The sequence below is a fragment of the Chlorella variabilis genome, assembly GCF_000147415.1.
Source record: "Chlorella variabilis unplaced genomic scaffold CHLNCscaffold_3, whole genome shotgun sequence".
Taxonomy (NCBI): Eukaryota; Viridiplantae; Chlorophyta; class Trebouxiophyceae; order Chlorellales; family Chlorellaceae; genus Chlorella; species Chlorella variabilis.
The window spans coordinates 1,833,498-1,844,022 of record NW_005435085.1 but is presented as its reverse complement, the minus strand read 5'-3'; the positions used below and the strand labels follow the sequence as shown (position 1 = coordinate 1,844,022).

The window sequence follows — 10,525 nt, the reverse complement described above, 5'->3', positions numbered from 1 at the left end:
CAGCGAATGCATGGCTTGGTGTGCTCGGGGGGATGCTCGCTGGCATCCTCTTGTCTAGGTTTTATCCCGCTTTCGTTACCCCACAGCAACATACACCGGCGCCATGTGTCGACGTATATGAACATGGTGCGCAGATACACCGCCATGCTGCCGCCGCCATGCTGCCGCCAGCGCGAGCGGACGACCACATATCCAGCCTGCCGGCAGAAGCGACTTGCAGGGCGTGACAGACCAGTGAAGTACCATATCGACGAGCTGTACCAAAGCAACCACGGAAGATCTGGCCTGGCGCACATCACTGTGGCAGGTTGGTGCCAGTGTGCGTGTGTCGTTTGGCAAAGGCGGGCTGACTGCTGTCCCGCCACCACCCTTTGGACAACCACAAACAAGGGCTTCATTCAGGGGCGGCACACCACGGCATGCGGAAGATAGAGATGTGGCTTCAGACATTTGCCCCCGGCGTGCAAACGCCCGTGCACCGGCATGCATGCGAGGAGGTGTTTGTCATCCAGCGCGGCGCCGGCACCGCGTTTTTTCGTGCGCCAGATGGTGGTGTGCAGCAGGTGGCGTTCCAGCAAAACGACACCCTCATTATTTTGCCAGACATGGTACATCAGGTAATGATTTTGGGCACAGCATGACACGTCGATCCTGCAGTCTGGATCCAGGTGCTGGGCAGTCCTTCCCCGCACTCATTGCTGCCATCCACCTGGCATGGACCTGCTCAACCCCTCAAACCTGCGCAGATTGTAAATACTGGCCAGGAAGACCTGCAGGCGCTGGTGGTGATCGACAGCCCACCCATCCGCATTTTCACATACTCGGATTGGAGTATAGCAGATGTGCAAGCCCAGCTGCAGCAGCCGTACTATTGGGATCGCGCCTGCCCGCCCCACCAGCCGCAGCCACTGCAGCAGATGCAGCATCAGCAGCAGGCGCAGCCGGCTAACGCTGCACCAGGCGAAGAGCTGTGAGGCATGCAGCTGCGTCCTAGCACATGCTAACAGCAATTTCATTGCGTTTACCGATGCAAAAACAGCAAGAACATACTGGCGGTGTGCAGATCGTAGTGAGTCGCATACAGATGGCAATACATGGAGCATTGGTAGAAAACACGGCGTTTATGGTGAAAAACTGTACCTTTACTGGTCGTGGCATGTGATTGCCACTCACACTGTGCCCGGCAGGCCGCCACCAAACTGGTTCACAGATGCCAGGTGCGCCTGCTGGCGTCGGCTCTGCGCACGACGGCTGTAGAGCACAACCGCCGCGCCCGCCAGCGCAGCGCCGGCCACGGCGCACCCGATTGCGATGCCGGCCACAGCGCCGCTGCTGAGCCCGCTGCCGCTGCTGGCGCCACTGGCGCTGGCATCGCTGGTGCTGGCTTCGGCGGAGGCGTTCAGCGCGCGCGTGGCCGCCTGCAGCTGGCAGGCCGTCCAGCTGTCATTCTCACACGCATCGCACCACTCCTGCAGGCTGCTGGAGGCCTTGGGCGCCGCCAGCGCCCGGAACGCCTCCAGCGTGCAGGCCCCGGGGCCTGCCAGCGCCTCGGCGCCGTCGCCTGGCACGGCGCAGGGCAGCGGGATGGTGGTGTAGCTGGCGGCGGGCCCGTCCTGCATCACCAGCCGCACCGTCAGCTCCTGCGGCTGTTGCCCCGCCGACGCGTCGCCGTGCAGCTCAAACGCCATGAGAGCCGCCAGCGAGGGGATCTTCCTGCAGGGCGAGGGCAAAGCGGCAGGGGAAGGCTAAGCGGCTGATAACGAGGACAGCGAGGGGTCCAGGGCAGGACGGCTGGTGCCTTTTGGGGCCTGGGAAGGGCCCTATTTGGCCCCTGGGCAACCCGGGGGGCCCTTCAAGCGACAGGGTGTGGAACAACCACCCTCCCCACACCCACCCTCCCTTGAGCCAGGGCAGGTGGGGGGGGGGGGGGTCTTGATCCACCTCCAGCGCCCCAAGCACGCCCAGCTGGGTGTTGTAATGGCCTGACAGATGGATGAGTTTGTAGTAAATGTTGGCAACCAGGTTGGCGGAGGGGGCAGCCACCGCCTTCTCGATGTAGGCCAGAAGGTCGCCCAGCAGGGCGCCGCCCAGCAGGCTGCCAGTCAGGGAGGACCGCATCTTGCTGGTCTCCAGCCAGTAGGCCAGCTGCAGGGCGCAAGGGGCCGGCATGTTGTGGGAGAGGCAGGCGTGAGAGATATCGCCCATGCCACCTACCTGGTGTCGCCATCCCATCTCCCGCAGCCAGACACACAATGGCACAGCACAGGGGCCGAAGGGTTGCGGATTTGCGGCACGCCAGGTGCTGGCACTAGTGGCGCACCTGCTGCATCTCGGCAAAGGTGGCGTTGTCGATGGCGGGCATGGGGGTGCCCGCGTTGTAGGTGCGGTACACATTGAAGCCTGCGGTACACAGATGCCAGGGTCGGAAAGGCAGCTCAGGGGGCTGGTTCCTGAGGGCCTGCTGGCCCGAGGCGCTGCCTCGCAGCAGCGGGTCCACCCTCCCACAGCCACCCTGGCCATGCCTACCGCCTCCCTCCGTCGACAACCCTCACTAGGCCTCCCACCTCACCATCGTACACATTGAACCAGTTGGTGAGCGACGTGTTGAGGCCGGGCGCTTGCGAGGCGATGCCGTCGCGGAAGGCCTGGCTGGCCGCCTCCTTCTCCTGGAACTCTTCAGACTCATACCTGCGCGGCGGTAGAGGAATGGCCCAGAGCGGCGAGGCATGTCGGGTACAGTGTCCCCTGCACGCCCTCGCAGCACAATCCGGCGGCAGCAGGGGAGGCGGCGCCCGCTGCTGCGGCTGCGCGAGGCACGTGCCTCTTGAGCGGGCCCGGCATCAGCCCCAAGGGGAAATGTCTTACCAGCTGAGCAGGCGCTTGTCGTATGCGGGGCAGGCGGTGTAGGCGCGGGTGAGGGCGTCGCCGTCGTCCGGCTTGCTGTAGACCGGCACAACCTGCATGCCAGAGGGTGAACCAACAGGAGGTTGGGGACATGCCAGTGCCACACGCCAGCAGATGTTCCTCCCGTCCTGACCCGGGTTACCATGCACCCCAGAGTGCTCAGTCCCTCCCTTGCCATGCTGCTTGCGCCGCCTCGCCTGCTGGCCGTCTGGCAGGTAGGCGGTGTCGCTGGGCTGGTTAATGGATGGGAAGACGGCATCCAGGAAGGAGCGGGCGGTCATGACGGTGCGGTCCAGGGCGCTGGACCGGATGAGCGTATTGAAATTGTTGAAGGCGCCATCGGGGGTGCCCACCACGCCGTACTCCGGGCCTGCAGGCGGCGAGGCCCAGAGTGGGCCAAAGAGGAGGTTGAGTTGTGTCGCTTTGGGAAGAGAAGCGCAAGCAGTTTGCTGCTGCAAGTGGGTGCTGCAGCGCGCACCCAGCGTGTCGACGCTGGCATCCAGGCAGGTGACGCTGGCACCGCAGGCCGAGTCGTTCAGGTATCGGGAGCGGTAGCTCATGCCGGCATTGTAGGCCTGCCGCTGGCCCGCCGGGAGCAGGGTGGGACCGCCTGCAGCATCCGACTCCTGCAAGATACAGCGTCAGGGGGCAGCGAGCAGGCAACTCGACTGAACACTCGGCAATGTTTCCATTTTCCAGCAGCACTGGGCGGCGGCAGAGGAGCGGCGCAGCAGGGCAAGCCGGCGGCACCTTCAGGGTTGCGGATTTCGGCAGCACGTTTCTCGCGCCATGCCGCTGCACACTATATACCAACAGGACCTCCGAGGCTGCTGGAGAGGGCGCAGCCAGGGTGACGAGCAGGGCCGCCACCGCGCAAGCCCTAGCGCAGCGCATGACGCGGACGGATACAGAGTTGCACACTGATCCAATTGGCCTGGCGCTGGAGTTGAAGAGGGTCCGAGAGGCAATGCTTGGGGGCGCGCTCAGCCAACTCAGCTCGCTCAAAGGGCTCTGGCCACAGTTCCGTGCATGCGTAAACGGGATGCAATGCGCAATTTGAATTACAAGCCCCTCTCTACAGGGGCGGAGGCGTCGTGAAATGGAACCGTGGCCACGCCCGCCGTACCAGCATGGCCACCCGCCGCCGCTCGCCGCCGTGCCGCCGCAGCATGCCGCCTGCGCTGCTGCCCCCAACAACTCTACACTTGACACACATTCTTCGAGATCAGGGAGACGCTGCCCTGGTTGCTGCCAAGCCGGCGCTCCAGCAGAACAGCTCGAGTCAGCAAAGACCACCGGGCTCCCTCAAAACTGTTGGAAGATGGAGTAGCTTCGCATCATGCGCTGGGTGGTGCGCATGCGCTGCGCCACCGACCCCGGGCTGGCAAGCTCCAGCAGGTCGGACCTGCGCAGCGCAGCAGGCAGAGCCCCGTGAGCTGAACCGGTGCTGGAGCGGCATACTTTGTGATCAGGTCCATTTCCGCCAAGTGCATGAGCAGCCAACAGCCAGAACCGTGGTCAATCACACATGCCATTCTCCCGCCAGCTGTTCCCCACATCCCTCACCGCAGGTTGGGCCACTCGCTGCCGCCGATGGCCAGCAGGCCGCGGTGGCGTCGGAAGAGCTCGCGCGCGTCTTCGTATGCCTGCGGGGGAGCAGGCAGTAATGGTGGTGGGGCGGCCAGGAGCAAGCGGCAGCAGGAGCAGGCTTTTCATCAGCATTTATGCGCCGGAGCATGCCGGCCACGCCCCAAGGGCAGCAGCAGGGGCTCCGTACCACGGCGAGGCGGTACGCAAACAGCCCCTGCTGCTCCCGGGCCTCCACGGCGCCCTCGTCGGGGGGCCCTCCCGCGCCTGGCGCCGCCGCTGCCGCCTCCTCAGTTGCCGCCACATGCTCCAGCGCTCGCTCCACCTCAACCATGCTCATCCGCACAGGCAGCGCCTCACGCCGCGGGTCGGGCGGCGTGGGCGTCACCAGCCTTCGTGCCAAAACAGCAAGACAGAGACGCGCAGGCATCAGCAAAGGCTGCAAGACTCGTTCAAACCCTGCCTGCCTGCCTGCTGCCGCTGCTGCTGCTTTCATTAGACACACGGCCGGCCCCTCACACACAGCTCTCCACACGCTCTCCGGCCCAGAGCATGCCCATCTGCCTGCCCCTCTCACCTGCCGATGTACAGGAGCGACGTGCCGGCAACCAGGAAGGCGGGCACGGCGGCCACCAGGGAGATGGAGAGCTCGTTTGCCTTCAGGATCTGGTCCATCTCCAGCATGGCGCTGGCGGTGTCCACCTTGAGCTTCTGAACCTGCAAAGAGGGCGCCAGTAGGGCACCCAGGCGCAGGTTACACCGAGCTGGTAGGTGGCTCGGCGGTTAGGTGGGGGTTTGTGTGTCTGTAGGGCAAGTCAGGCGAGTGTACGGCACCCAGGCTGGGGGGGACTAAAGGCCACACTGCCGCCAGTGCAGGGCTGACAGAATCGCAAGGGGCTGGTGCAGCTGGCCAGCCAGGCTGGAGCGCCCAGGCCGGCCAGCGCACACTGCTTGCCGCCCCAGCGGCACGCACGGAGGCCGAGCAGCCCAGCGGGCAGCAGCAGCGCACCTGGATGAGCAGCGCGCGCACGAGCTCGCCGCCCACTAGGTTGCGCAGCGGGCGCTGCATCTCCCGCTCGTAGGTGCGCATCACCAGGTCCAGGCCTTGCAGCATCCTAGCCTCCTCGCCGTCGCCGCCCAGCGCCGCCGCCGTCGCCGCCGCCTCGATCGCCGCCTCGATTGCCGGTGCCTCGCCCCGCTTGCGCACATAGTCGCGCTGCAGGCCGCGGCAGGCGGGCGGGCAGGCAGCATGCAGGCAAGTACACGCGGCGGGGATCAAGGCTGGGCCCTCGAGGTCAAAGGGGTCGAGTTCCAGGTTAGACGCGCCAGGAGCAGCAAGGAGGCATGAGCCAGCAGGTGAAGCCGGCACAGAATGCGCATGCTCCACTGCTGCCCCCCTTCCGCAGCCCCTGCCCGCAGCTGCCCCACCTGAAAGTCAGCCAGCATGCGCTGCAGCGAGTCCCTCTCCGCCTCGAAATCGACGTTGCTGACCACAGTGGGGCGCCTGCTCAGCAGGAGCGGCGGCAGCGAGGCGGGTGACGGCGCAGCAGGCTGCGAAGCAGGCTGAGAATGGGCAGGCCAGCCACTTGCTGGAGTACAGCCGCAAGTCAGCAAACATACATGCACACACTCGCCACCCCACCCCATTCCACATACACCTGTACCACATGTACCACCTCAGCTGATGCAGCACACACACCGCCTGAACGTGTTGAACAGCTCATTTTTTACCCCAGCCAGCGGCGCCACCACATGCTCCCGCCACGCCCCCCGCACCGCCGCCACGCCGCGTGCCGCCCAGGCATCCAGGTCCTGGCTGCCCGCCAGGCGGCTGTGGCGGAACAGGAACCAAGAGCCGTAGCCGGCGGCCATGCAGACAGCTGAGTAGCGTATCCAGTGCTGCTGCAGCTCGCTCGGCATGCGGGCCCAGCGTGGAACCTACACCGCAGGCACGCCAGGGGCCGGCAAGGGCAAGCGGCAGCACAAACGGGCATGTCAGGAGGCAGGCAGGCAGGCAGGCAGGCAAGCAGGCAGGCGGCACCACCGGCGATGGGTGGGTGGTGGCTGCCAGGGCGACGGGATGCCCCATGGCAAACTCGGCAGCAGCGGCGCCGCACGGCCGACGCACCTGGATCAGGCGCTTGCCGCGCATGCCGCGGGCGGAGCGGTGCGCAGCCTGCAGCGCGCTGTGCACCGTGGCGTTTGCCAGCAGCACCAGGTTGAGCCCCACCACGCGGCGAGCCTGGTCCAGGGCGGCTGCCGCCGTCAGCGGCGGCGCACCGGCGGCGACAGGTGCCAGCCCAGGTCCACCCGCTGGCACGCCTGCATCTGCCGCCACGGCAGGCTGCTCCTGCCCCTGCCCCTGCCCCTGCTCCTGCTGCTGCTGCTGCTGCTGCTGCTGCTGCTGCTGCTGCACCAGCTGCAGTCGACTGAGCACTCCGCGCAGGTGGTGCATGCCCAGCACGCGCGACAGGGTGCCCTGAAGCACCTGCCAGTCCTGGGCAGGCGGCGCCGCGGGGCCCTGCTGCCCCTGCAGCGTGGCCTGCACGCTGTGGTCTAGCTCGTGGAAGGCGGCCGCCACCTGCGCCAGGCTGGCAGCCACCATGCGGTCGGCCCGGTGGAAGAGTGCCTCGCCCTCGGCGCCGCCGCCGCCAGCAGTACCCGGCCCCACGACCGCCTGCTCTCGAAGGTACAGCAGGCCCGCCGCGGCCTGCACCCGCGCCAGCGCCTCGCACAGCGCGCTGCGCAGCAGCCGGAAAATGAGCACTCGCTTCTCGACCAGGTCTGCAAGGCCAGAGGGAGGGGGGGTGGGCAGCACAGGAGGCCCGAGGGAGGGAGGGGCCGCGCCAATTCAGCTACAGAAACAGGGGCCGAAAAGGGGCCAAACAGTGGCTGCATCCAGGGTACGCCAGGGCCAAAGCACGGCTTCACAGGCGAGAGGTGGAGAGACTGGCAGTGGTTCAGACAGCTGCGCTGCGGCAGGCCAGCGGCTGCTTGCCTGCCTCGCCCAGCGTGCCTTCCACCCGTCGCGTCAGTCGCAGCAGCACCGCCAGCTGCCCCAGAAACTGCAGCGGGCCGCGCTTCAGCAGGCTGTGCCAGAAGTGGCCGCCCCGCTGCTCCTGCCGCCGCCAGAAGCGTAGGTTGGCCTCCACCTCATCCAGCTCGCTGCACCCAAAAATTCAACACAGCGCCAGCAGGTCGAGGAGGCGCGCTCTGCTAGAGGGAAGCTGAGGAGCTGGGAGCTGTTGCTCTTGGCTTTGCTAGCATCCCATCCAGCTCCTGCTGGTTGCCCGCACCTGAGCAGCAGGCTGCACGCGCACTGGCAGACTTGCAGTGCCTCCAGCCACCGGTCGGCGATCGCGTGCTCCTGCAGCGGCACAAGCGGCGGCGGCGGCGGCGGCGGCGGCGGCGGCGGCAGCCGGAAGTCAGTCGGTCCGCGGGTGGCAGTGGGGCTGTCCAGGCGACTGGGACGCAAACATTTCCTGAAGAACGTGAGTAGAAGCCGTGGGGCCCACCTCCGGAGTGGTGGCAGCGCGGGAGAGCAAAAACCATATCGGCTGTGCCTTGCTCTCGCAAAGGCCCGCCACGGGGAGGGATAAGCTCCTGCGGCGCGTTATTCCCACTAGCACCACGACGAACGAAACCGGTCTGCGGACCAGCCGCAGAGGCAGCCCTGCTATCGCCTTGACGATGGCAGCCATGGCCCATCGTGAGCGAAGCAGGGGCGTTAAATGAGCGGGTTGCCACACATGTGGCGGCGCCACCTCAGCGGCGGGCCAGGCGGCAGCAGGAAGAGCAGGGGAGAACATCCATATGCACACCTGGCAGGAATGGAAGGAACGGAGGGTATGTGCAGACACCTTGACACAGGGCGGACTGTCATACACAACCCCCGCACCCTTTTGGTTCAGCCGATGCTGCAGAGGCACACACCGTCAACTCAGAGCCCGGGCTGCAGCTCAGAGTGGCTGTGGTTCGCACCCAACATCCCCAGCAACAGCAACCTATCATGAACCAGTCGCCAATCAATGCGTGCCCCATCGGGTGCGTGGTTGGCTGGGCTGGGCTTCCGGCCCGCCGGCAGCTGCGGCGGCTGTGGTCGGGAAGCGCGGGGACCGCCTGCGGCCGCCCCAGCCACCTCTCTCGCAAGCAGGGCTTCCATCAAGGGTAGATGACTGAGTGGATGGCGCCTTTACTACGAACGTACCACACAGGTGGCGCCTCATGGGCGCCCGCCTCATGGAACACCAGCCGCCCCGCTCCCCCGTCATTTGACTCGATGCCATGAGTATACAACGTGTACGCCACCCCGGGGCTGGGTATTTAGCTCTGGGATTGGCTGCTTTGCTCTGCAGCTTCCGCGGCGTTCGTGCCGCCCAGGCTGTGGTCTCCGTAAGCACCCCAGAGCAGCTTCTGGAGGCCATGGCCTCCGCCGTCGGGCCCGGAGCAGCGGAGAACACGGTGGTGGAGCTCCAGCAATCCGTCGTCCTGACTCAAGCAGCCGCGGCCGGCTACAGCCTGCCCTTCATCATAGAAAGTAACCACACGCTGACACTGCGACCGGGTGAGCTAAAGGCAGGGCCCGGGGTGGGTGGCCGACTCGATTCCCGCCCGCCGGCTGCCGCGGCGGCCGCAACCACTGCATGGCCGGGCCCACGGCCGGCGGTTGCATGCTGGTCTGGATGCCTGCATAGTCCAGCGAGGCAGGAGGCAGCTCGCCTGCGCCATATCGTGCCCTGGGACTGCCGGCGCCCCGCGGCCGCGCCTCCAGCTGACCGGCGGCGTGCGGGGTGGAACTCCTGCTGCCGGGCTGCGCACCGACCTGTGTGCCGCATTTCTGAGTGCCCGCCCCTCCCATGCTGCAGCCGATGGGGCCATGAAGAGCCTGGACTTTGGCGAGATCCCCTCGCTGCTCTACTTCCGCCCCAACAGCGTGCTGATCATGGAAAACCTGAATGCCAGCGGTGCGTGTGCCTGCTCGTCATGCGCCACCGGCGACCGCCTGCCCCGGCTGCCTGCATGCCAGCCAGCCGCCGCGGCGATGCAGCTTTGCCCCAGCTGTCAGACTTGCTTTACAGCAGCAGCAGGGGCTAATGAACCTGCCTGTCGTGCCTGCTCCGGTGCAGGCCCCGCCGACCCGCAGCTGGGGTCGTGGCCGGTGGGGATCAACAGCACCACTGTCATCCAGTCGATGCCCTTCTGGCCCACCATTGGTGCCGATCCAGGGTTCACGGTAAGCAGCGCACCAGGGGCAGAGCATGCAGCACTGGAGGGGAGCAGAGGCATTGCCACTGCTGGCAGCATGGACCAGCGCCGCACATCGGGCCGGCCCTGCTGGAAACCCGTGCCGCACGCCTGCCTGCCTGTCACTGATCCATTAACTCTCTCCCTCCCTCCCCGGGCCCCTCGTCTGCAGCCCAGGGTGTATGACTGCAACTTTACGCTGCATGCCACAGACTTGTGCACCCCAGAGGTGTACCAGCTCCAGTTCTCCGCGCTGCAGCAGTTGGCGGAGACGTCGGGCACCGGCCAGACCGACCTGTACGCAAATGGCACGGTGGCATACTTTGACAACTGGGCTGCCCCCGTGCCCGTGATCAGCGCGGCTACCAAGGTGGCAAGTGAGTGCAGGGCGCGGCGTAGGCGAACACTGCTGCGGTGCTGCCTGCTGCGGGCCAGCCTAGCCCGTGGCCCTGCTCGGCGCCAGGGGCGCCTGCGCCTGCGTGCCGCGCATGCTGGACATCTAGCTGCCGCCCTGTGTGGTTCTGTGCTGCAGTCGGGACCGTCCTCGCTTCAGCATGGAACATGCAGCTGCACTGCACGCTGCCACAGTCGACGAGAAGCGAGGGCGCCCCGCCGCCGCAGAATGCACCCAACGGCATCGTTGGCTTTGAGGGCAGCGGCAGCAGTGGCGGCGGCGGCAGCAGCAGCAGCAGCAGCACCGAGGGCCCCGGTGCCAGCAGTGACGGCACCAGCAGCGGGAACAGCGACAGCAGCACTAGTGGTAGCAGCAGCGCAGGTGCAGCAGAAGGAG

General features: G+C 66.4%; 2 protein-coding genes across 2 annotated transcripts; one reads left to right on the top strand and one right to left on the bottom strand.

Annotated features, from left to right (window-relative positions):
* Window positions 1–231: 231 nt before the first annotated feature.
* Window positions 232–887, top strand: CHLNCDRAFT_17596 (hypothetical protein; the record flags this gene model as incomplete). Its single annotated transcript, XM_005850935.1, has 3 exons — window positions 232–307; window positions 403–617; window positions 747–887. Coding segments are annotated over 3 exons (432 nt in total), but the record flags the coding sequence as incomplete, so codon positions are not given.
* A 3,322-nt stretch (window positions 888–4,209) lies between these two features.
* On the bottom strand, window positions 4,210–8,192 carry CHLNCDRAFT_140821 (hypothetical protein; the record flags this gene model as incomplete). Its single annotated transcript, XM_005850654.1, has 11 exons — window positions 4,210–4,309; window positions 4,471–4,550; window positions 4,682–4,883; window positions 5,069–5,208; window positions 5,501–5,707; window positions 5,920–5,995; window positions 6,191–6,429; window positions 6,620–7,264; window positions 7,515–7,656; window positions 7,788–7,858; window positions 8,148–8,192. 11 exons carry the CDS (start codon window positions 8,190–8,192, stop codon window positions 4,210–4,212), a joined length of 1,947 nt encoding a protein of 648 aa, XP_005850716.1.
* Between the last annotated feature and the right edge of the window lie 2,333 nt (window positions 8,193–10,525).